The sequence below is a fragment of the Rhinolophus sinicus genome, linkage group LG10 (assembly GCF_036562045.2).
Source record: "Rhinolophus sinicus isolate RSC01 linkage group LG10, ASM3656204v1, whole genome shotgun sequence".
Taxonomy (NCBI): domain Eukaryota; kingdom Metazoa; phylum Chordata; class Mammalia; order Chiroptera; family Rhinolophidae; genus Rhinolophus; species Rhinolophus sinicus.
The window spans coordinates 7,357,576-7,384,491 of NC_133759.1; the positions used below are offsets into that span (position 1 = coordinate 7,357,576).

The 26,916-nt window shown below is 42.5% G+C and overlaps 1 protein-coding gene across 1 annotated transcript; it reads right to left on the reverse strand.

Annotated features, from left to right (window-relative positions):
* Positions 1–14,641: 14,641 nt before the first annotated feature.
* On the reverse strand, positions 14,642–25,990 carry FBXW12 (F-box and WD repeat domain containing 12). Its single transcript, XM_019723951.2, has 8 exons — positions 25,836–25,990; positions 25,095–25,213; positions 21,544–21,753; positions 20,781–20,939; positions 19,759–19,969; positions 19,102–19,280; positions 18,888–19,021; positions 14,642–14,808 (listed from the first exon to the last, which is right to left on the reverse strand). Exons 1-8 carry the CDS (start codon positions 25,888–25,890, stop codon positions 14,709–14,711), a joined length of 1,167 nt encoding a protein of 388 aa, XP_019579510.2. The 5' UTR covers positions 25,891–25,990; the 3' UTR covers positions 14,642–14,708.
* Between the last annotated feature and the right edge of the window lie 926 nt (positions 25,991–26,916).

A 26,916-nucleotide genomic window follows, 5' to 3' on the forward strand; every position in this document is an offset into this window, starting at 1 on the left:
GGGGGCTGCCTTATCTGCAAGTTGAGTGTTCTGAATCCTCCATTCATGTTCCATTTGTCTAGAAAGTAACTGGGAAAGGGTGACATCGTTGCAGCCAACCCTAGGCAAAGTGGGTCTTGGGGCCCTTTACCATAGTCCTGTCTGAACTCCGCAAACCCCAATAGTTCCAAGGGGCTCCTAGATACTGGGTTGTCTTCTAAGTCCGCATCTTGGGTGGGAGCTCCCACATGAAGGCCCCTTTAGATGGTTTTCCTGATTTGTAGCTGGTGAACTTCCAGACTGTCTATCTACGGGGTCTTGTGTTGCTGGCTGGGTCTGTAGGGCTGGGGCTTGATGCCCCCTTGACTGAGACCACCTGGACCTCAGCAGGAGACCAGCCTGCCGAACAGAGGCCAGCGCAGAGCCCTCAGGGTCTTCGCAGGTCTCTCCCCCTCGGCTCTCTGCTTACTCCCATAGCCCAGAGCCCTTCCTTTACCCCCAGCCTCTCAGCTTCTGACACAGAAGCCCCACCCCCACTCGGGCCTTCATAGACGGCTTGAAGAGACAGAGGCCAAGGTGAGTCCGCTTCCCTCCTTACTGGCCCTAAAGCCATCCCAAAGTCCTTGTCCCTAAGACAGCAGGAGCCACATTCGTATGTCCATGCCAGTGTAGTCACAGCTGCTCTAACGCCCTCCCTCCCCATTTCTGCCCAGTGTCAGGACCCCAGTCAGAAACAGGTCAGCAGTCAGGTGCCATCATTTGGGAGAATGTGAGCTTTGGTGCTTTGATTGGGTGCTCCAGCCAGGTTTTTTAGCAGCTCAGAATGGTTCTGACTCTCCATGGCTGCTTTGGCCAAACCATAGAGTTGATCCCCCAAAGAGACTATCCCAGGGAGCAGGGGTGCAGTTTGGGGTGTTCAGGCACAGAGAGGGAGGCAGCCTTGTTCAGCACCATAAGCCCTGTGTTCCAGGCTCAGGCCACTGCAGGTTCCAGGCGGCCTGTTAGGGGTTGGCGAGGGCTCGGGGGAGAGGAAAACCATGTGCCTGCACGCTTGGCAGGATGGGTACTGCACGTCCTCTGAGTCATTCACAGCTCAGCCCTTCCAGACCATTGTTCTAACAAGAGACAGGAGGAACTTCCCAGAAATCACAGCCCCTCGGCTGAGAATGGACAGTCCCACACCGGCGGGACTCTGGGATCGTTTACTTGGGTCTTGGCCACAATTGCAGTGTAGGACATTCCTAATTTTTCTGATTGAGATTGCAAAAGTGAACCCTCATTGCTATATTTCCCACAAATGTGTGGCACGAAAGGATTTTGTTTCTTCTGATTATGGCGGGGGGGGGGGCCTTACCATGTTGAAGGAGTGACTTCCTTTATTAAAAGAACTTTTACATATTGGAGTAAATATCCAGACAGAAGATCCGGAAGTGCTATATTTTTATTAATCTTTTTGGTATTGGAAGAAACTTACTAATAGATGTAACAGTTGAATTTATGCTGATAAATGTTGGGATTACCTTGGAAGACACTTGACACCTTGGGAATGGGCAGGACTCTGGGTCCTATTGGCCAGTGCCCACAGATGGCTCTCGGCTGTGTTGGTGGGTCACGGGGTGGGCCTGGCGGCCCCAGGCTTTTCCATTGGGCGCTGGTGACTGGCCTTTGTGTGTCAGGTGCCCGTTCCCCCAGGCTGTCCTTAGGATAACACATTCAAGAACAAATGCAGACCCAGACCGCCTGGTTTAGCTGACTGACGATGCTTCATGGACCATGGATCTCCCTTTAAAAGTGTTCTGTCCTAACTAAGGATGATGGTTTATTCAATTCCAAACGTTTGCCAGACATCTCAGACTAGGATATCATGGTGTTTGAAAGGAAGTTATTTCTTGATTGCGACTTGGGGTTTTATTTATAAGCATTTGGATTACGTGGCTGATAGGTGCTCTTGAAACCGACTGACCTGTGGGCGGACATGTCCCATGACGGTAATTGAGTCCCTGCAGGGTCTAGGATTGTGAAGCCGCTCTGGCCAGCGGGTTGTTGGTGAGTTGGGTGGTGGCGTACTGCCATCTTCTGGCCACAGTGAGGAATTTATCAAAGCCTTGAATATTCCTGTGCCTGGAGCTCTTTAGACAATTGAAACAATGAGGAGCGGTTCTAAATTCAGTATTGCTAGGGCTTAGTCGCAGGGGTGTCCAAACTTTTTTCAACGTTTTTTACCAAGGGCCATATGAGGTAAAATACACAAACAGCCGGGCCACTCACTCGAGGTGAAGTATGTATTGCCTCACCTGGTTTATTTAAGTAAACTAAATATGTTTTTGGAATTTGCTGCGGGCCAATTAACAATGGATTGCGGACCGCAGTTGGCCCGCGGGCCGCAGTTTTTACACCCCCGGCTTAGTGGGTAATCTTACCTTGTCTCTAACCTGAATTCTGGTTTTAGATGTGAGATATGTCTAAGGAGATAGTTGAGGTAGAGTGACAGTGAGTGGCTAGTCAGGAAAACAAACCGCTGTGGGTGTTTCAAACAGAAGATTGATTATGAAAGTGTTGGAGGGGGCTGGAAGGGCAAAGGGGGGGGGTGTAAAATTATCCAGAGATTAGTGACCACAGAAGCCTCAAGCTGGCAAGGGGACAGCCGTGTAACCCACAGCCTCTTGCAGGCGCCGGCGGTAAGCCAGTGCTGCAGGAGTCTGGGAACCTGACGTCCTGGCAAGGCATCCTCCAGACAGAGAATGGCTGCCACGAGGAAGAGAGGACTCATGGCTCTTTCTCTGAAACCTTCACCCCTCCCGACCTATCTTCCCCAAGATTTCAGGCCCAGGGCTGGCTTCTCCAGCTTCCTTTTTGCCTCAGAAGTCACTGTTACCCAAGTCAACAAATGAGTTTCCAGAGAAACATATCTTTCTACTTTTAAAATCATGATCTTTAAATATTTTATTTTATCTTCCTCATTAAGTTTATGCTAGTTAATCCAAGATAGTGCTACTCTTCCAAATGAGAAATTTCCAACAACTGCAAAGGAAAATATACATTCTGAAAGCAGCATTCCAGTAGGAGTATTATATAACCACAAGGTTGCCAGTTCAACTCCTTGAGTCCCGCAAGGGATGGTGGGCTGTGCCCCCTGCAACTAAGGTTGAACACAGCACCTTGAGCTGAGCTGCCGCTGAGCTCCCAGATGGCTCAGTTGGTTGGAGCGCGTCCTCTCAACCACAAGGTTGCCAGTTCAACTCCTGGAGTCCCGCAAGGGATGGTGGGCTCTGCCCCCTGCAACTAAGGTTGAACATGGCACCATGAGCTGAGCTGTGGCTGAGCTCCCGGATGGCTCAGTTGGTTGGAGCGTGTCCTCTCAACTAAATGGCAACTGGACCTGGAGCTGAGCTGCATCCTCCACAACTAAGACTGAAAGGACAACAACTTGACTTGGAAAAAAGGCCTGGAAGTACATACTGTTCCCCAATAAAGTCCTGTTCCCCTTCCCCAATAAAATCTTAAAAAAAACAACAACCAGGCTTAGAAAACACAAAAACTGCCTAAAAAAAAATCATTAAAGAAAAGTTTTAAGTGGACAAAATTAAGGATTGCCCACAGAAATAGGATTATCTTGTTTTTTTCAGTCATTATCCACATACATGAATATTCTCTTAAGTAATTGTGATAGAAATTTTAAATGCCATTAATTGACTTTATTTCAATTTGCTTTAAATCGTTCATATATTTTCATGACTTAGCTACTCATTCTTTAAAATTTTACATTGTACGTCATCAGGTTGACTCACAACTATTATTAAGTTATTGTTTCAACAGAGTAGAATTAAATCTTGAGTTTATGGCACAGAACTTCATTAACACAGAATTCACATCGGGAAAAGCTGGTGTTCCCAGAACGTAGTTTGTGTCTAATGTAATTGTCACAATACACGTTTTAGTAGGCTAATTCACAATAGGCTAATTTTCTACCATCTTAAAGCATCCACCCTGAGCTGGTCAGATCCAGTTTGGGTGAGAGGATAATCACATCCCAGTGTGGGATGAGGTCACCCCACCTGTCCTGTCACTCTGGAGTCTGCCATCACCCCCCACAGCTTGTCAGGTCTCAGCTGCAGAGACCAGCCAGGTGAGCCCCTCTCCTCAAGCCTCAGCTGGGAGAAACAGGAACACACTTCTGTGAGAGCCCCTTTTCTCATTTATCTGTCAACGCCTTTTGAAAAATTTTTCTTTTCATGTTTCTTCTATTTGAGTATTCTCTGTCATCTTTCTCATTTGTCATCGTACTTTCTATTTTTCTCATTATTCTCTTTTCTTCATTTCCTTTTCATTATCCATTCCTGTTTTTTTTCCTCGTATTTCCTTTTCTACACTTGATCTTAGCCAAAAGGCCGAGAAGCGATTACCCATTCTTCTATTTTCCTCCTAAGTCCATTATTCTCTTCCTTTCCTCTTTTTCAAAAAGGCATTTTAATCTCAAAACTTTATAAATCGGGGCTGCCGGTTGGCTCAGTTGGTTAGAGTGCAGTGCTCATAACACCAAGGTCGCCAGTTCGATTCCCACATGGGCCAGTGAGCCACACCCTCCACAACTAGATTGAAGACAACTACTTGACTTGGAGCTGATGGGTTCTGGAAAAACACTCTGTTTGCCAATATTCCCTAATAAAAATTAAGAAAAGAAAACCACTTTATAAATCATTCTACCTTTGTTCTCTGACCTCTATTCCAATTTTTTTAAAGATTTTTTTTTATTGGGGGAGGGGAACAGGACTTTATTGGGGAATAGGACTTTATTGGGGAACAGTGTGTACTTCCAGGACTTTTTCCAAGTCAAGGTGTTGTCCTTTCTTAGTTGTGGAGGGTGCAGCTCAGCTCCAGGTCCAGTTGCCGTTGTTAGTTGCAGGGGGCACAGCCCACCATCCCTTGGAGGGAGTCGAGGAATCAAACCGGCAACCTTATGGTTGAGAGGACACACTCCAACCAACTGAGCCATCCGGGAGCTCAGTGGCAGCTCAGCTCAGTGTTCAATCTTAGTTGCAGGAGGTGGAGCCCACCATCCCTTGCAGGAGTCAAGGAGTCCAACTGCCACAGCCTTGTGGTTGAGAGCCCACTGGCCCATGTGGGAATCGAACTGGCAGCCTTTGGCGTTAGGAGCTGTGAGGACAGAGCCCCAAAAAGTAGTTTCCAGGCTCTCAGCCTCACATAGACAGATGCTGGCTCAGGTAGTAAATGGCCATCAACTGTGATTGGATGGCCATCAGCTGTGGCTAGTTGGCCGTCAGCTGTAACCAGTGAGCCATTGGCCACTAATATAACTGCTGTGGCTACGCTAGCAGCGAAATGGGGGCTAGCAAGAAGATGGCGGCTGGGTGGCAAGCGCGGATTGCAGTTAGGATGGCGCGAATTGCAGTTAGGATGGCGCGAATTGCAGTTAGGACAGTGTGGATCCAGCCTCCAGTGAGACTATAGTGCCGCCAGCGAGAATATACTAGTATGATTCCCCTACCTATGGCTCTGTGGGTGTCCCTTTTTGGCCTCATCGTATCCTGCGTTCTCTTGCGGGGGGCGGGAGCAGACACCCCACCAGACGCCCTGCACGGCAGGAGCACAGAGCTCCAACCGCCTGAGCCACCGGGACAGCCCCCTATTCCAATTTTCTTGGTCTTTTTTTGACGGCTTATAGCAATTTGGTCAATGTTGCTAGGGCCAGTCTCCCTGGGTTCAACCAGCTTTGCCTTCCACCAGGCTGTGACTTCTGGGCAGTCACTTTGCCTCTCTGTACAAGGCCAACCTCTGAATGATGAAATCACGAGCATATGTGAACTGCCTGAGGGTTGCTACTGTGGGGAGGAAGAAACTTTCCTCTACCCTCAGGGTTCTTTCCGCTGGTCTAATAATCAAGTAGAGCTGAGACAGATTAACAAGAGAAAAATGACCAAATTTAATTACATACATACATATGTATGGGAACCCCACATACATGAGAGAATCAGAGACCCCACATGCAGGACAGCTTCAGGGACAGAAGGGGAAAGTGAGTCTATAAGACATTTTGAGCTAGGGATGAGTAATGCACCCTGAGGCTTCAGAAGGTCATTGCAGGGAGAGAGACTGCAGTCATTAGAATTTGCCCTACCAAATAGGAAGGTCAAAAGTTTTTTCTGGTGATAACTCTTATCGTGGGTCAAGCTCCTCATTTAAATTCTTCTAGATAATTAAGGTGGGGGGCAGAAGTTCCTCTTGAGCCCACAGGGTATCCATTGCCCTTAGCTCAAATAATCCGCATACCACTGAAGCACATCTTGAGGTGGCTTCTGAACCTTACCCCCCACTATCACTGTCTTTGTAGGATGCTGGTTCTTTGTTGCTGACTTCATTCCTGTCTTTCATCCCTTTTTCCCTTCCCTCAGGCTCTCTCCCTCCTCCCGAAGGTATTCTTATCGTCCATTGCTTGCTTATGTTGTCTTCTTCTCTATACTCATTTCACTCTGCTCTCTCCTTTCCAGGTTTTCCTAGGCTTAGAAATTATGGAGGTACAATTTAATGTTCCTATTCTCACGTCTTGTTGCATCTCTTTAATGTCAGTAGGTCTCTTTAATCCACTATTGCAGCGCTAGTTGCACATCTCTCTTTATAATTTCTTTTCCTTGCCCTATTTTCCACCCATTTATCTCCCCTCTCATTAAATTGGCTTAACTTTCTGACAATTGCCCCCTTCTCCTCTTGTGTTTTGTGTGTCCCTGACTCTCCCACTTTACAAACCTGTTTCCTCTCATACTTTTTCTGATGTTGTTCTGTTATTTTGTTTCCTTTCTCTTCTCTCATCTTCTTAGCAAATTTTCTATTGCAAAATTCCTTTCTCTGACCTCTATTTCTTTGAATTAACTTTTCCTTCTTATTTAATATTTACTCCTGCTTTGCTTTAAATCTTAACTACAGTTGCCTCACTCTATGGCTCCTTTCATTTAAGTGTGAAAATCTGTTCCACTTGGATTTCCATTTTTACTCTCCTCACGCATTTCCATTAACTTTACTTCGTTAGCCATCTGTTTCCACTTTTTATGGTCCCTCTTCTGTACTTGACCCTTTTCCTAATATTTGACTTTGCACTCTCTCTCACTATACTACTCGATATATTGGCTCCCGTTATCCCTCCATCATTTCACTTACTAATTAAGAATTTACTGAGCATTTCCTATGAGACAGACACACTGCAGTCTCAGAAACAAAGAGCTCTACTTTAAAAGAGCTTCAATTTTAGTGGACAGAGACAAAAAGAAAATACTTAATTTCAAGACAGTGGAAAGATGCCAAAATAGGCAAAGGCACAAGATTTTCAAGAAGATTAGGCAAGATTTACACGGAACACTGTATGTGTCTTATGTATCTACTCTCTTCATTTTTATACTTGGACCTTCTAAAAATTTTCTCTTTATTCTTTTTTCTTTGCTATTTTACTGTGGGGACAGAGCCAGGAGTGCAGTTTCCAGGCTCTCGGCCTCACGTGGAAAGGTGCTGGCTCAGGTAGTAAATGGCCATCAACTGTGATTGGATGGCCATCAGCTGTGGCTAGTTGGCTGTCAGCTGTAACCAGTGAGCCATTGGCCATTAATATAACTGCTGTGGCTATGGTAGCAGCAAATGGGGGCTAGCAAGAAGATGGTAGCTGGCAAGCGCAGACTGTAGTTAGCATGGCGGAGTGCGGGTTGCAGATTGCAGAGAAGTGGACGACAGGTTGCAGATAGTGTGGCTCCTGCTTCCTGTGTCTCCAACTCAGCCGCCAGCGAGACTATAGTGGTGTGACTCCTCTATCTATGGCTCCGTGGGTGTTCTTTTTTGTCCTCACTATGTCCTGCATTCTTATGTGGGGAGCGGGAGCTGATACCTGCAGGCTGCCCCTGTGGGGACAGAGCCCCAGAAAGCAGTTTCCAGGCTCTTGGCCTCACATGGAAAGGTGCTGGCTCAGGTAGTAAATGGCCATGAACCGTGATTGCATGGCCATCAGCTGTGGCTAGTTGGCCGTCAGCTGTAACCAGTGAGCCATTGGCCACTAATATAACTGCTGTGGCTACGCTAGCAGAAAATGGGGGCTAGCAAGAAGATGGTGGCTGAGCCTGCAAGCGGAGCAATGAGGGTTGAGAATTGTGTGGCTCCTGTTTCCTGTTTCTCCAACCCAGCCACCAGGGAGAGTATAGTGGTATGACTCCCCTACCTATGGCACCATGGGTGTTCCTCTTTGGCCTCACCATATCCTGCGTTCTCATGTGGGGAGCGGGAGCAGAGACCCCGCAGGCCTCCCTGCATTACAGCCCCGCTTGACATTTACCCTATTTAACATTTCCTTATTCTTCACAGAAATTGTTCAAAATGTATAAGACAAAATTTATAGTAGTACTATAGACATTTATATTAATGAAGTTTTCTATAAAGATATGTATACTATTACTGTAAAGGTCATTTAATCTTACATTAATTCATAAGTTTTGTGAGTTACAGCTGTAATCACAAATATATATTGGTAGAGAGAAAGTTATAAATGTTCTAAAATTCACAAGTCATCTGAAATAATATTATTATAAAGATATTGAAAATAATTTTGCCAGGTATTTAAGCATATCTTAAGACAATAATAAAAAACTCATGATATTGTCTCAGTGAGAGATTATTCAATGGCTAAGAACTGATAACTCAAAAACAGGCCAAATAATAACAATAATAGCAATTAATAGGTAATACACATAACATTGGTAAGGAAGGAAATGGGGGTCCTTTAAATAGTGACAGGGCATTTATCCCAAAATAGATCGAATTTATTTTTTGTGGACAGTGTGTGACATCTGCTCCCCACTTTGTGTTTCAGGAGGATATACGACTACCTGTTTGCACATACTTGGTCCCCTGCACCTCCCAACCCTAATTCCTCTCTTGTAATTTGAAATATTTTATGCCATTGTTTGATATTTTCACTTGGGGGTATGTGTTTGAGATCTATATAATCGAAGTATGTAGCTGTCCGATGTCCTGTCATTTTCATATGTCACTGTTGACTGTCACCCTTCCTGTTGCCTGCCTTTTCACGTCTCCTTGCTCCACTGTGTGCAAGTTTTTCTAAGCACATGACTCGGAGTGGGGCTGATGAGTCAATGGCATGTGCTGACTACTAAATTTCACCAAAGACCTCCAAATGGTCCCCCAGAATCAATGCATCACTTACAGTCCTGTCAGCAGAGTGTGGCTGTTCCCCACACCTGAGTATATCTGATGCTACCATTTTTGCCAAAATCACGAGTATAAAGTAGTATCTCAGTCTTTATTTTTTCACCTACTCACTGATTACTAAGGGAGTTGGGCATTTCTTCATGGGCTTTCCTAAAAAATGGGCATCCTGTCATCAAGGGATCACCTTGTGTGAGCAACCCACTCTAAATCAGTCTATCTCCCTTCCAGATTCCCTGTCTATTATCTATAAATTTGTAGTAATTCCTAAAATCCTCCAGCTATCAATACATTCTCAGTTGTATACACAACAAATATGTTCTCCCATTAAGGCTCCATCGCCATTTTTATGTGATGTAACTGAGATAATATGTGGGTGAGATAAATGTTTATTTTTGTAAACTGCTTACCACACACAGCCCGGCCCTTTCCTCTTTTTCTTACGGGTCAGGCTGACATACACAGCACCAATTTTCCAGACCTTAAGTTTGTAGGAACACCCCTGCCCCAACTGGAGGCAGTCTCCCCACTGCCCCCAGAGCTGCTGGACTGAAGGGTGAGTCTCTTATTCTGGAGCTGCATGTGAGGAAGAACAATAACCTACAGATATAAGCTTTATCTTCCAGCCTGGCCTTTTCGCTGTATTCACAGAAGTATCTCCTCATCATGCTCTTTAGCTCTTATTTTATCAGGCAACACAAGAAGCACTGGGCTCCCAATAACGCCCCATTTCCCAAATTTTAATCCACATTGGACCATGTTTATGTTTCCCCCAGCTTCTATCCCCGACTTCCACCCTCTTCAACTCCTAGAACCCTGGCATTGTGCCCTCTTGGATAATGGTCAGTCAGCAGCAGGGTCTTTGTGTCTGTAACTGGCCTTGAAATTTTCTCTTCACACCTGGCTCTCCTGAGCTCCCACTTTCTTTGTAACCTGCCCAGGGGTGTCTGTCTGTGTTCTAGCCTACATCCCTGCAGGTGAGAATTTCCATCATGTTGAAACTAAAATAGAGTCAAATGGAAATGTTAGAAATGAAAATGGAGGATGAAGAATGCCTTTAATGGATTTATCAATAGACTTTTCACAGCTGAAAAGAGAATCAATGAATTTGAAGATAGGTCAATAGAAATTACCCAAACCTAAAACACAAAGAGAAACAGAGTGAACAAAGCATCAAAATCCTGTGACACAATGTCAATGGCATATAAGTGTGGAAGATTTCAGTCAGAACAAACAGATTTGCTACAAAAATATTCAAACTGCCTAAAGGATTAATTTCAGAGACTATAGCTACTCAACAACAGTGTAGTAATATCTCTAGATTTTGAGAGAAGTTATCTTGATAATGCCATATCCGGCTTAGTTGTCCCGTATGAGTTGGGGCAATAAAAAGACCCTATGAAATACCCAAAAGCCAGAAAATATACTATCCTAGAAAACCTATTTGAAGACACAATGTAGATAAACAACTGAAGAGTCAAATGAGAGTGACTGTCAGTGGTTTCATAGGACTGTCAATATATTTATTCTGAAATAGATTAGGTCTAAATGTCTGTGGGCTAATGCAAATCAATGCTATATGTTGTAATTCTTGAAAGTCCAATAGGAAATGGCTGTTAGGAGAAGTTTCACTGAGGGTCTGACAAGGAGGCAGGCTCTAAATGACTACAAATCTTCTTGCTTGGATTATTTTAAGTACTTTAATTATTTAATAAATATTAAAATTTAAATACATTTAAAAATAAAATTTTAGATTTAAATTTTTAAAATGAATTTAAATAAATATGAATTTGAATATTTTAAAAATTAAACAATTTAAAAATAATTGGATGTGTAAAAACTGGAATCTGGCACCAGCAGGCTTTTGAGGTAATGAGTCTGTCTGCATTGAAGAAATAAACAACGTAGGGGCCAATACACAGAGGCCATCTTTGGCTCATCTATATGATAAACCATCTCCTGGCCCTGGGCTGTTCTATGATCTACATTGTATGTTACTTTAGAATGCTGGGCTCAGAGCCAGTGATAGAGCATCTTTAGGATACAGAAGCCTATAAGAGCACAAACCAGGACTTCGAAGCCAGTTTGCAGCCAGTCTGCTCACTTAGTAGGGGAGAGCCAGAAGACTAGATCTGGAAAAGAGAAGAGTCTGACTTATCTGGTTAGTTAGCAGTGATATTCTGGTGCCTTTGGTGTCTGTCCCTGACTCTCTGTAAAACTTGGTGAGTGCAGCAGGATGTGTTAACAATTACATAGACTGCCCACCCCCTTCCTCCCCTCCCCCCACCTTTGGCAGCTAATATGTAAGGCTAGGGTGACACACCAGTGGATGTGTAGTCACTCTGGTAAGGGTAGGGACCTCTCAGATCAGGAAAAGGCACAGCAAAAGAGTAAAGTCAGAGGTCATCTGCAGGGGGTCTGCTTATCTCCAGGGAATCACCCAACTGGTGCTATCAGGTTCAGGGGCAAGTTGATCTATCTGCTGGGTGTCACGAGCAGGCCCAGACTGGTTCCACGTGCCATTAGTGCAGCAGAATACATGGATGGTAGAGGAGAACACCTCTCTCTCCTGTGAAATTTTTACAAAATAAAACATGTAGGTCAAATCTGTAACTTGAAACCATTCCCTTATGATATTTTGAATGTCATCCATTAAGTGATATCTGGTAGAGGTGCTCTAATAACGGGAATAGCCTTTAATTCTTTATAGTCTATAGTTAGCGCCCACTCATCAGTAGTGGCTTTAAGCATAGGCCATCCCAGGGAAACAAAAGGTGAGATGATAAGGAATAAGTACTCCTTCTTTAACTAGGTCAGGGATGATAGGCCATTAGCCTTCAGTGCCTTGCCTTACTTGTAGGGGAAGGTTAACTAGTTCCCATCAGGTAGTGCTCACCAATAGAGCTTCCTGTGACTGAGGCAGAAACAAAACCTGGTCTGGATTCGCAAACACAAGTCAGAAATGGGCTGCCATAGCCTTGGAGGGATGGGTTAAAATATTAATAACACTAGGTTCATTATTTGTGGTTTCTCTACTTCTTTTCATCCCAAATCCAAATTATAGTAGTCCCTTTAATATACTTTCCTCAAATTATCTTAATTTGTATATAATATCTATATTGTCCTGGGACCCTGACTTATATGAAATCCAGCTCCAAGGAGAATATTGTTATGGTTAGGAATTCTCTGGAGAGAATGGTTTCTCTGATTTTATTCTACCTGTACCTGTGGCTGAGGGCAGCAGCTCTCCCTAGCATCCTTCTCCAGTGGGTAGATTGCCCTTCAGTTTACCTTTCTGAGGGTCCTGGATCTTACAGATCTGACCTCACCTCCAATGAGGCAGAGGTCCTGTATTGTATCAAGTAGTCCTTTAAAATTCGACAAAGAAGGAAAAAACGTTTGTTGACTTTTCTGGATTTACATTTTTTTCCCCATCTTAGAAGGTTTCTCTTCTATTCCAGCCACCTTAACAATGGATTTTAAAGTTTTGTTTTGCATTTGCAAATCTGAACAATGTTTAGGTGCTGTGTGTAGAAAATATTCTCTACACAGTTTGATCACTTATTTATGGAAAATGAAAGCCTAACAGTAGTTCAATTTTATCTCCTTTTAACTGACATTACTCAGAAATCACAGACCCTGTGGGATCCTACTTATTCCGGTGTCCTCTAACAAATTACATTTTTTGTGCTCATGCACATATATTCCACAAATTTTACATATTTCTTCCTCTATCTCTTCTACCTTGGTCTCCACTGCCACCCTTTACCTTTATCTATAGCAAAGAGAATAGATTCTAATAACGGAAATGGCTTAACTGGCTCTCCTTGGTCACTATGGCTACTTTTTTTTTTTCTTTTTTTGAAGGGTAACATGACTTTATTGGGAAACAGTGTGTACTTCCAGGCCTTTTTTCCAAGTCAAGTTGTCGTCCTTTCAATCTTAGTTGTGGAGGGTGCCATTCAGCTTCAAGTTGTTGTCCTTTTAGTCTTAGTTGTGGGTGGCGCAGCTCAGCTCCAGGTCCAGTTGCTGTTGCTAGTTGCAGGGGGCACAGCCCACCATCCCTTGTGGGACTCGAGGAATTGAACTGACAGCCTTGTGGTTGAGAGCCCACTGGCCCATGTGGGAATCGAACCGGCAGCCTTCAGTGTTAGGAGTATGGAGCTCTAAACCGCCTGAGCCACCGGGCCTATGGCTACTTTTAAATCAATTTTCTAAATGGCAATGAAAAGGATCTTTTAAAAACACAGGTGTAGGGGGCTGGCCCAGTGGCTCAGGCGGTTGGAGTTCCATGTTCCTAACTCCAAAGGCTGCCGGTTCAATTCTCACATGGCCCGGTGGGCTCTCAACCACAAGGTTGCAGCTGTTGGACTCCTTGACTTCTGAAAGGGATGGTGGGCTCTGCTCCCTGCAACTAAGATTGAACACAGCACCTTGAGCTGAGCTGCAGCTGAGCTCCCAGATGCTCAGTTGGTTGGAGCGTGTCCTCTCAATCACAAGGTTGCCGGTTCGACTTCAGACACATAGATTTTCTTTGATTCTGAACTAAACCAAACACATGACTATCTCAGAGCTGTCTCAGGTACTGTTTATACTGCATCTCATGTCATCTTCTCCACCCAACCTTGTCCTTCTGCATAAACCCTTCATTGCGCTGCCCTTCCTTTATTGTCTTGGTCACAGCTTTAAGCTTATTTCTACAGAGAGGGGATGGTGGACACTTAAACAGCCCATGTGCTTTGGAGAGATTTCCCATTGAGATCACAGCCCATTTAGAGTATTATCTATCCCCTTAGATCATCTTTCTTCCAATCTTACCCTCCCTCAAAGCCAGAAGAGCAGATCCTTGTGTCATAGGCTTGATTTATTAATATTCTCTCCCAGAACTCTGAATCCTGAACTCACTACAAGGACAGGGGCCCAGTTCTTTATCATAGCCTTTACAATGGCTGTGGTGATATGCAAATCAAGACAGTTATGTGATTTAACCTTTGATGTATTTTCAATTTCCTAGTCCTTTTGAGCATTTTTTATTCCCATCTACATATATTCTGAGTCTTTTCTAGCTACTTTTAGATATTAACCTCTGTTTTTCTAATACATTCCTTTTTTGCTTAAATTTTACAGAATTTATTTTTGGTTGCTTACAGGCAAGAACACTCACTGACTGACTGATACAGATGCCTTCATTTTTAAACCAGCCTCAATCTAAATTCACACGCTTTCCCCATAATATGCTTCCCTTGAATTGTTTGGAATTGTACACTTGTGTGACCATTTATATTTTCCTACCTTAGTATTCTATACTCTCCTTGATGGAAGGGACATAGAATATGTTTCTCCATACTCTATCTGTATAGTGTGTGACCCATATAGTGTAGATTCACTATAGATAGTTAAGTTACTGCGTCTTTCCTGGTATAATCCCAGAAATAATCATTCTGGGTTTGCAAATAGAATTCTCTTTACTACATTGAGCAAGATGATCCAGGTTAATTGCATTAGTTTCCATATTACATGTTCAAAGAATACATCACCAGAATGCTGGTTTCACGACTTCTTGACACCACACATACTACGCTCGTGTTATCACATATGGCTTTGGTAAAAAAGCTGCCAACAGAAAAAAACAACACCATCAGTGGACAAAAGGGAAAGTAGTTATATCCATTGTTAATGATACTAAATTTGAACCTGACAAAAATACAAATATTCTTCCCAAATCAATTGGTCTTTTGATCATAGAAGTTACTTTTGGATTTGGTTTTGAGTAACTGTGTAGATCTGGCAAAGGTATGCTGATTATCATGTGTAAGAGTAGCAATCCCAACCTGCTCTGAGATGTCACTGCCAGAATTATCAATCTCTCTGATTTGCCAGGTTATCTTATTTAATAATGATACGAGGGAAGCTTTTTATTTTAAAATGGAATTTTGTTCTCTTTGACTATACCTGTTCTATTCTAGGTGAATACCATAAAAGAAGCCATGTTTCCCTTCATTTTCATCCTGTATGAATGAGGTGGTACCCCTACCCCTCTTCTCCAGGAGCCCAGAAATTATGGGGGTAGAGATCTGTTGACTATCTCCTCCCTTGCACTAGGGTGAGTAGAGGTGGTACACCTTCCTCTTCCCTCCAGGTACCGCAGAGATCATCATACTTGAAAATTCCTTGAATTTGGTAAACCTACAGATTCAAAGCTGATCAAACTCAAACAGGTTAAATTCAAAGAACACTACATCAGACATACCAAATTTCTGAAAACTAAAGACAAAGAAAATAACTTGAAATCAGCCAGAGAAAAATGACACATCATCTGCAGAGGATCAATTTGAATGACAGTGGACTTCTCATTGGATACCATAGAAGACAGAAGGAAGTGGCAAAACATTTTTTAAAATGCTGAACAAAGAGAAGTTAACAAACCAACAAAAGACAGATCTTGGCACAGTGGGTAAATGCCACAACCCAACTAGATCCTGTCTACAAGAAACTCACTTCAATTATAATAATATAAATAGATTGGAAATAAAAGAATGGACAAACAATGTAACATACAAACATTAATCAAGAAAAACCAGGAGTGGCTAACTTAGTAACAGGTAAAGTAGACTTCTCGCAAAGGAAATTGCAAGGGACAAGGAGGGACATTACACAAAAATAAAAGGGCCAATTAACAAAAAAGATATAATGCTACTAAATACACCAACACACAGAGTTGCAAAATACATGAACTAAAAACTTAAACAATTGAAAGGAAAAATAGACAAATCCACATTTATACTCAGGAAATTAAAAATCTTCTCTCATAATTGACAGAACCATCAGACAAAAAAATTGGAAAAAATATGGAGGAACTGAAGAAGATAATCAACCAAGGTGATCCAATTGCCATTTATAGAACATTCCAAGCCAACAAGAGCAGGATACACATTCTTTTCAAGCTCACAGGGAACTTCATCAAGATAGACCACATGCTGGGTCATAAAACAGACTTTAACAAATGTGAAAGAACAGAGAACATATGAAGCAATGGAGCATGCTCTCTGACTGTAATTGATTTAAACTAGAAATCAATAAAAAAGAAAGCAATAAAATATCCAAACACTTGAAAATTAAACATAAATAATACACGAGTCAAAGGAGAAAAGGGAAACTTAAAAGTACATAAAACTGAATGAAAAAGAAAAGAATCAATCAAAATCTGTGAGTTGCAGATAAAGCAGTGCTTAGTGGGAGAATTTAGAGCATCAAATGCTGATATTTAAAAAGAACAGGTCTTAAAGCAATAATCTAAGCTTTTACCTCAAGAACTAGAAAAAAAAACAAGCAGAAGGAAGGAAGGAAGATATAAGCAGACAGGGATGAAATTGATAACAGTAAAGTTATCAATTAACATATTAATATTATACATAATAATTATACATAATTAATAATAAAAATTATACATATATGGTCAATTTTTATACCTTTGTCTATACAAAGGTATAGAGGCAATTCAATGGAGAAAGAATAGCTTTTTGTTCTCCAACAAATAGTGCTGAATAATTGAATACCCATATGCAAAGAAATAAATAAACCTATGTCTTTAACTTGCCCTAAATAAGATTTAATTCAAAATGGATCACAGACCTAAATGTAAAACCTAAAACTATAAAATTTTTGGAGGAAAACATAGGGGAAAATCTTTGTTACCTTGGGTTAGGCAAAGATTTCTTAGATAGACCACCCAGAGACCAATCATTTTATAAGAAGAATTAGACTTCATCAAAATTTAGAACACCTGCTCTTTGAAAGACACTGTTGGTAGAGTAAAAAAACCAGAGTGGGAGGAAACCAGAGTGGGAGGAAATATTTGCAAATCCTTATCTGATAAAAGACTTATATTCCAAATATATAAAGAACTATTAAAACTCAGTATTAAGAAAAGAACCCAATTAAAAAATGGCCAAAAGGTTTGAACAAATGCTCCACCAAAGAAGATATCTGGATGGTAAATAAGCAAATGAAAAGTTGCTCAATATCATTGGGGAAATATACAATACAACTATAATGAGATATCACTACACACCCACTAGAATGTAAAAAAAAATGTTAAGAAAACAAAAACCAAACAGTACCAACTGGAACCACTGGAACTCGCAAACATTGTTGGTGGGAATGCAAAAATATATAGCTCCCTAGGAAAGAGTTTTCCAGTTTCTTATAAAGTGAAACATACCATATGAGCCAACAGTTCCACTCTCAGGTAAATACACAAAAATCTTATCACGAATGGATACAGTAGTTTTAGTCATAATCATTCCAAACTAGACACAATATAAATGTCTCGCAACTGGTAAAGTGAACTGTGGTACAGCTATAGAAGGGGACACTATGCAGCAAGAGAAAAGGAGTGAATCACTGATACACTCAACATGGGCGAATCTCAAAAACACCATGCTCATTGGTGACACAAAGGCATATCTACTATATAATTTAATTTACATAAAATTTTAGAAAATATAAACTAATTTATAAATTTAGAGACCGAAAGAAGACCAGTGGTTGCCTGGTGCTGAGATGGAAGGAGGGACAGACGGCAATGGAGCATGAGAAAAATTGGGGTGTGATAGACATATTCTGTGGTTTAATTACAGGACTTTATATTTTTGTTAAAACTCAAACTGTGTATTGGACAACTGTATTCTACTTGGGAAATATAAAATCTCCCTGCTTAAAAAATTATTCAGATGGAAAAAGACAAAGCTATGCAGTATGGGACACTTTACATGAAGAGAAATCAGTATTTATGATTTAGAGTTGGCTAAGATTTATTAGCTATGATACAGAGAGCAAAAAATATGAAAGAAAATCTGCTAAGTATAGTTATATATATATATATATATCAATTCTATACTTTTAAATATTTTTGCCTCAAAAACATTGGCAATAACTTCTTATCTGAACATAGAGATTTTCCCCATTCTTTTCCCCCCTTTTAAAAAATTATAGCTGCATAATACTTCATTATGTGGATATACCATAGTAATTTAGACAATCTCTCATGTTTGGGCAATTAGGTAGTATCCAGTATTTGGCAATCACAACTAATGCTGTAATAAATAAACAAGGTATTTTAATCATTGGAGGTATACTGTTAGAGTAAATTCCTTTTAGTGGCATTGGCAGTTCAAATGATATATGTATATGTATTTTGTTAGATATTGCCAAAAATAAGCATTATAAGGACAAGTAATCTGGAAGAAAATATTTGTGAAGTATGTGAAAGACAAGACTTCTATGTACAGTATATAAAATATCAAGAAAAATAACTTAGATAAAGGCAAGCAATCTAGAAGAAAAATAAGTAAAATGAAGATAAAGGCAGCTCATGAAAGAAGCAACCCAAATGACTAATGAACTAAAACAAACAAAAAACCTTACAGGTAAAGACAAGATGTTAAGGATATAAATCTTCATATGCTGCTTATGGGAATATAAATTGAGAGCCATTGTGGGAAGCCTTTTGAAATCTATTGCAAGGACTGTGGACATACTCCAAGAACTAGCAATTCTCTTTTTGGGCATAAGTTTATTCATATATATCCTCCAAGAATCTTTTAAAAATCCTGTTATCCCTTTATTAACTTTTTTTTTATGTAGAAATTTAAAATCTTTAGGAAAAGTTAAAGTCACAAAGCAGGGCTTACCAGCTTGGTGTGTAATCATTCCTTATGTGTTCCAGGTGAAAACAGCTCTTGAGGTATGGGTAACGACCTTCCTCTTCCCACATGTACATATGCAGATAGTTATCCATGGATGTGGTGAGGACATGGAGAGAATCCTTCAAAGGATACCCGGGAGTGAGTGGCCCAGAGTCAAAATCAGAGCAATTAATAAGTGGAGAAGAAAGATCATACGTACCACCAATAAGTTACAGATGGTCAGCTCGTGGTCATCAAATTGTTGCAGCTGGAGGCCATTGATGGTGAAGAGAAACAAGTATGGCCCACTCTCAAAGACAATCATATTTCCATCACCGACTCCCATCCAAATAGGACTCTCCATATGAACTGGCAACAGGAAACTTGCGATCTGATGTGCTGTTTTCATGTAAAACACATACACACACATACAGGCAAACTTTGGGTCATTTAGTCAGAAAAATATCCTTTCCCTGAATGAAAAACTATACTCCCTACTTCCATGGGACTTGGAAAGTCCAGTGAGGAAAACGAAGGCTAGGCCAGTGGCCTGAAAGTACCCATCATTGATCATGGTGGTGGGTGCTATGACACAGGAACAGAGGGCTTTGGACAATAAATAATACCTTAGGCATTGAAGGAAGGGAATCCAGGCCCTAAAGCATGATGGGAATCTAAACATGTCTGCCTAAGAAGGCACAGTGGAGCGCAGACGTCAGAAATGTGGGCATTGGAGTCAAGCAGGCATGGGTTAGCCTCGAGCTAAAGAAATCCCTGCCCTTTACACAGATTTACCTATTAACATCCATTTATAGCTTAAAATGAGTGCACGAGTGATAGGGAGGAGGAACAAGGTTTCCAATATGGCATAGACTACCTTGAATGACTGTTCTGCCCCCAGTCCTCTCAAGTGTTAGATCAAAGGTGCTAAACCCCGTCTTTCTGAAAGACGCTCTTCGGAACATCAGCGTTATCCTGTTGGCCCTCCTGGGGGCCCAGCAGGCTCTGCAGCACGATGAAAACGGGAGAGAGACAGACAGAGGGCTTTCGCCTTCTGACGGCCTCAGTAAGCACTCCACAAAAAGTACCTATGGAGAGATTATTGCACATGCAGTCAGGTGAAGGGGGAAGTTATAGCATCTCAGGACGGGAGTGACTCCAGAAAAGCCGCCTTAAGAATCCTCAGCTTGTGGCCAAAGCTTTATTCTGAGTCTCAGGGAGCACTGAGTAGTCCCTGCCTGTCGCTCATTGTCTTTCTATCCTGCTTGTCATGGTCACACGTGGAGCAGAGTCCCCAAAGCTTCTCTTCTGGCATACCAAGGGGTTCCAAATCAGCTGGCCACATAGGACCCCTGATCAAGTTGCAGTTGGCTAAGCAGATTTTCCCTTCTTGGAGAACTAGTCAAGGGCTGTTCTGCTTTTGCTGTCTCCTCCCTTAGCTCCTTTCTCTCTGGTGCCCAGTCCGCATATGCCATGTAAAATGGCCTGCTCAAAATGTCACTTTCTCAGAGTAATATCAGAGGTGGATGCATTTTTATTTACTTCTGGACTTCTTTGTACTTTCCAGCCAAGGTAGATAAAAGTAAAGTAAGGAAAGCAAAAGTGAACCAGTTACCAGAGACCTTCATTTCTCGCTCTCGCTCACCCTCCTCCATCTCTTTGACTGATTCAGGCTTCATGAGCAAATTTTCATTAATAAGGTTTGTCTTTGTAACTAGGTATGATTGCTTCAAAGAACACTGTCTCTTGGCCCTAGGAATGGATTCCATGCGTGCTATGGCCTTTGAGAGGAGGAGGCAGGCCGTCCGGTCCTCTGTAGTTTCTCTAACACTTCCTGACTTCACCTTCCTAACGCTGACCCTCTCCCCCCGAAGTTAAAGCACACAGGGCAGCATCTACCTTTGGCAAGATATGTTGATGTGTCCCAGAGGCAAAGATCCATTTCTTGTCAGGAGAGCAGTGCAGAAAATCAACACTGTAGTTAAATGCATTAACTTTAGAAACACTCCTCAACTCAGGCACTGTCAGTGTGTAGATGTCACCTTCAGAATTGCCCACCTGAAACCAAAGCACCATTGCCGTGTCAGTGGAAAGAGACGTGAAATCCTAAAGCACACAGAAGGCAGCCTCGTCAGCTGCCAAGCTGTGTCACCATTTCTTCACTCACATAATGGAGATTAAAACCTCTGATCGGCCTGCCCCACAAGGTTGCTGGCATGATCCCAAGAAATAAACCTTTCTAAGCCCCAAAACACTCTTCTCCAAGATAGTTACTCAGTAACACATCAACATTACACTTTTTTCTCAATGTCTCCCCACACCCACATCTCTCCTTCCATAGGCACTGTCCAAAGTCATGGACTGTACAATAATACACACTTGAAAGATGTGAAATAATTCAGGAAGATGTTTTTCATTTTTGTTTTAAGAATAAGTGTGGACATGTACCTGCGGTAGATAAAAGGTCAGGGTAGCATAAAGGCTTGTGCGGCCACATTCATCGGTGTATTATGACTCATTGGTACATTATCCAGGGGGTGTCATAGATATGACTCCAAGAAGACAGGCTGTGATGTGATGTGACAGTAAGGGGGCCACAGTACCTGTCAAGGCAGCAGGCATTTTGCTTTGTGGGCCCCCTCCACATGCAGGGGTCACTTACCATCAGGAATGGGCCATCCTTTGTGAGAAAGGCTTCCAAGGAAAAACAGGCCTGAGGCATGGTGAGAGCAGCCAGAGCGTCCTCATCCTGACAATTCCACACTTTGACCGTTCCCTCCAAATCCACAGTGAATGCAAGATGCACCTGAGGGAGGGTCACCAGAAGCTTGATGCTAGATGGCTGGACTGGGCTTGACCAGATCATAGTGCCCTGGAGAACGACAGTAACAATATATGTGTTCAAGGAACTCTTCACTCCAACTGTGCTTTCATTCTGCCAGTGTTTATTTGGAAGCCTCCTCTAAATCAGATCCCTTTCTTTCTTCTGGGAATAGAATAAGAAAATTCTACTAAATATCTCAATTATTCGAGGGGCAGTGAACATGAAAAAGGAACTATGCAATATATTCAAAAGCAGGAACTCACTACTTGACGGGCATAAAGACCAATCACACTCCCTGAGCTCAAATCAGTTCTGCCTTAGTAACAGTGTGACATTCGGCAAGTTACTTACCACTGCGGCTTCTTATTGACTGTTGTATTACATTTCACAACACAGGAAACATGCTTAGAACTCTGCCTAGTACCTAGTAGGAGTTCAAAGGGTATCAACTATCATGATAATCGTTATTCCATCATCAACCTTGTACATTGCAAACAAGACAGATGAGTTTCCCTTCTAGACTTTTCTTTAGTCTCATTAAAATTGTAAAATGTATCAAAGAACACAAACATAAATGTAAAGTTTAGTAAGTTATTACAAAGTGATCACTATAACTCCTTCTAAGCCCTCTTAAAGCCCCCTTACACTTGCCCTATGTACTAACCCTTTCACTCTCCCCAGATGTAATCACTATTTTGATTCCTAACACTACAACAGGTTGCCTATGTAGTGTTATCTGTTGTGGAATAAATCATCCAATACAAACTGGGTGGCTTCAAATAACAAGTTTTTATCTCACAATTTGTTCATTAGAAATTCAGGTGCAGCTTGGCTAGGTAGTTCTCGCTCAGGGTCTCTTATGAGGTTGAAGCCAAGTTCCACTTTCAAGATGGCTCCCTCAAATGGTTGGCAAGTTGGTGCTGGCTGCTAGCAGGAGTCCTCAGTTCTTCCCCACACAGACCTCTCTCTTGGGCTTCTCGGTGTCCTCATAATATTGTGGTTGGCTTTCCAAGAGCCAATGACTCAAGAGAGAGGAAGGAAGTGTCTTTTATGACATAACTTCAGAAGTTACACACCATCATTTCTACAATGTCCTATTGGTTACAAAGATCAGCTCTATTCAATGTGGGAGTGGACTCCATAAGATCATGAATACTGTGGGGCAAGGGATACTGAGGGCCATCTTAGAGGCTGGCTGACACTCCGCCTTGTCGCCCCTAATAACTCACATGCAAAATACACTCAGCATCTCCTAATGCCCCCAAATAGCTCAGACCATTCCAGCATCATCTCAAAATCTAGGATCTCATTGTTGAATTAGGTCCAGGTAGAGATGAAGCTCTTTAGATTCATCTTGATGTGAAAAATTTTAAACTAAATATACCAGTTATCTTTCCTTACATCCCCAAAATACAAGGGTAGGGCAGGCATAGGATGATTCAAAAAAGGGGAAAATGGAAAATGGGGAGGGAAGCATGAAGGAATCGCTGCTCCACAGAACATTTGAAATCCAATAGAGAACGTGCTGATAGTCCGCTGATTGGGATTCAAGGCCTGGGAAAGATTCTTCATGACTCTTGGCTCTACTCTCTAGGTTCTCAGTTCTGTCTTCTGAGTCTCCATCCCTTTCCATATATGGTGGCCCAATTTTGCAGCTTAGTTTTTGCAGCCTGCTTCTTGCCTGTAAAAGTCTGGGATTCAAAAGTCCCTTTTCCTTCTGTGATATCTCAACCCCATTAAACCCAAGCTGGCAGTGTTTCTGCAAATATAATTCTCTTAAAAACTTTGTGGCTTTCCAAAGAAACGTATTGGAGTTTACCTCATTAGACAAGATCCACCCTCACAATTCTTTGAGATAAATTCTTTTGGTAACTTGGGCTTCTGCTGGGGCTGCCTGAAACTTCTTAGAAGACCTATCACTTGACTGAACAGTTCTGAGGTACCTCCTTAGACCTTTCTGTGGTCCAACAAAGAATTTTGCAGCTACCTACTTTTGGCTTCAACTTTATAGTATGGTTTACTGATATTGCCCTGGATTGATATTTTTTTTCTTATTTATTGATTGATTTATTTACCCTGGATTGGTCTTGCTTGGACCGCTATGTAAGAAGGACCCCCTTTCCTCCAGCATCCTATAACATTTTTCACACTTTCCCTTAAGTTCTCACTGGCGGAATCTTGGTAGGCCATTAGGTTTTTGCTAACAGTCTCTTTAAGGTCCGGCACTCTCCTCAGAGTCTTTCTGGCTCCTGTCCCCTTCCTGTTTCCAAAGCTTCTTCCACTTTCTAGGTTTTTGTTACAGCAGCACCCCACTTCCAGGTACTAAAAACTATTATTTGTTATCTATAGCTGCATCACAGATTATGTAGCAGCTTAAAGCGATAAACACTTACGTCACACAACTTCCATTGGTCAAAAATTCAAGTGGATGAACCAGGTGGCTCTGGGTTAGGGTTTCTCATTAGGTTGCAGCAAGGTGTTGGCTGGGGATGCAATAATGTGAAGGCTGTCTGGGGTTGGAGGATTTGCCTCCAAGATGGCTCACTCACATGTCTGCAAGTGGGTATTGGCTGTAGACAGGAGGCCTGAGTTCTCTGTCCCGTGGACTTGTCCACTGGGCTGCTTGAATGTCCTTCAGGGACATGGTGAATGGTTTCCCTAGAGCAGGTTATCCAAGAGAGTACCCTTCTAATTTCCTTTTCCCCAGCTTTGTTGAGATGTAATTGACATACAACATTGCGTAAGTTTAAGGTAAGAGTATCCTTCTAAACTTTACCTCATCATTTCCCTGCCACCTCATATATTCATCAAAGGGTATTTATCATACATCAGAAGACCTATGTTAGAAAGAATCATTCTCCAATTTTTATGGGGAGGAGGGAGAAATCCAAGAGGGGAAAACCAAGACAATACAATAATTTGGGAGACACTTGGGGTCTTCCACTCCCTCTCCAGTGCTTCGTGCTCCCTCTCATGTGGTCCTGATGTATAAGACAAGCATTGTGCCCCCCTGGAGGTGATCTGAGTTAGAGACCACTCCCTGAAAAAGCCAAAATAGCAAATGCCAATTGTTGACAGGGAGACCATAGAACAGGCTATGAAGATGCACAATGCCAAGAAACTGTCTATTTCACAAAGTCACTCCACGTGACCAAAAGAAAAGAAGTCCTTGCACAAGTTTATATATAGAAACACAAATTACAAAGTGAATTCTCTATGTGTCTGTAGTCTAAATGAAAAGGTCACAGAGTGCCAATTAAAAGACGTAATTTGAAATTTTGTTTCTATTACCAATTCTGAATAGCACTTTCCTCCCAGCACCTGCTTCACCTGTGTAACAGGATGGACACAGGTATGCATTACATGTGCTCCTCACTGGCCAGACTCACCTCCCACACATCCCAGGCATAAAGCATGCGCTTCGAAGACACCGTACAAATGACTGACTTCTCTCGTCCATTCATAGAAGGGCCACTTCCTGAGAGATAAGCTATAGGTCCCAAGATTCCTAGAAGGAAACACAGACAACACTTGGCCACCAGATAGTTGAGGGATGATCCAATTGAATAAAAAGAATCCTGGAAAGACGATTTTAAGTGTTTTTGCAATCTTTACGAAAAGGATGGAAATTGGGCTTCAGAGTTATTCAAACATGGGTTCCCATTGCAGACTGGGCACTTGGGACGTCTTGGCCAATTTGTTTTTTCCTTTTTAATCTCCGTTTTCATAGATATAAAATGGGGGGGAAATCTCTCCATCAGAGAACTGTTCTGAATTTTAAAAAAGGTACGAGAAATAAAGTGAGCATTAGAACTTCTGTAATTTAAAAGTTTCCTTTTTCATTAAATTTTTTATTCTAGGAGAGATGGGAAGCCTTTGGGAAAACGGAGTAACAAGACCTGATTTTATTTATGTTGTGAAAAGATCACTCAGGCTTTTCCATGCAACACAGATTGTAGAGAACAATGGGGGGCGGGCAGAAAGCAGGGAGACCAGTGAGGGTCGTCACAGCAACCCAGTCCCATTACGTTTTAATTCCCTTTCTCTTCACTGAATGGGAACATGGGAAAAAACAGTTGATTTCTTAAAACAAGTTTTTCATGTTCCTCTAGGGTGCCCTGTCCCCATACCTAAGTTGCCAGTTGCTTTTTTGTAGATAAAGTCCTCTGGCTGTGCCAATTCCATCCGACGCTCATGCCTTATTTGGTTGAGCAAGAACTGCTTCCATGTCTGTGGGCCCAAGTGCTCACAGGAGAAGTTGTAGAAGCTCCATTTCTTCAGACACAGGTCTCTGGAAACAGAGGCACAGTCCTGTCCGTCAGGCTGCCCCCGGTCAGTTTACCTCCTTGGCACCTCTGGTACACCACACGAACCCTTTACTCACAGTAACCTTCACTCGTGCCTCTCACAACACAACCACACACAAGCCTAGGTCCCATACCGATGTCTTCCTCTCCCCTGAGAGACACCTGCCTTCCCATCTCCCCACCCACTCCGCTTGCTCACCTCCACAGGCGATCACTGTCTGCAACCTTATTCCAGTACTGAGGGGAGAGAAAGGAAGAGAGAAGGCAATTGGTTCCCAAACGTGGGCTCCTCCTCTGCTATCATCTCTTCTGGGAGCCAAGCCCACACGGGTTACCCAGCCACCACCACCCCAGCTCTCAAAGCCCTCCCAGTTTGGGGCAACAGTGACATGGTAAAAGCAGGGGCCCATCACTGCCAGGACAGGTCCTTAGTATTCTTGAGAAAGTTCAGAGTGGATTTCCTAGGGCTTGAAATGGGAACCTCAAGAACCATTTAATCAGCACGGCAACTCCTGTAGATCAGTTTTTCATTTTCATTTAACAAAATACGAGGCCCTCGGAGTGGAGGATGCTAACCCCAAAACACTCAATGTATCACTCTGCTCTTCTGCAAACTGGTGCTCCAACTGGCTAAGAGAAGCAACTGAGTCCCAAGGACACGAGTATATCAGAGCTGAATGGGCAGGCCTGAACAAGGTAAACTTAAGGAACAAAGGAAGGTGGTGAGGGTAGAATCTGGGTATCCAACATCCCAAGGCTGAGGGAGGGAAGTGAAAGGGGTCTTGGGCAAGCACTGACAAGCTGGACGGGTGTGGGGGTAGGACTGGTCAATTAGAGCAGTGGACAGTGGAGCCCATTCACCTTGTTCACTTGGCCAGCCCGTAGCAAATCGAATACATCCAAG

Bases quoted from the DNA above. Each gene is read 5' to 3' on its own strand.
- FBXW12 (XM_019723951.2), bottom strand. From the start codon at position 25,890: ATGGAATTGGCACAGCCAGAGGACTTTATCTACAAAAAAGCAACTGGC. The intron at 19,281-19,758 runs GTAGTCTATGCC...ACATGAAAACAG, and splicing joins GGGCAGAACAGTCATTCAAG to CACATCAGATCGCAAGTTTC. The intron at 19,022-19,101 runs GTACGTATGATC...TATCCTTTGAAG, and splicing joins CCATCTGTAACTTATTGGTG to GATTCTCTCCATGTCCTCAC.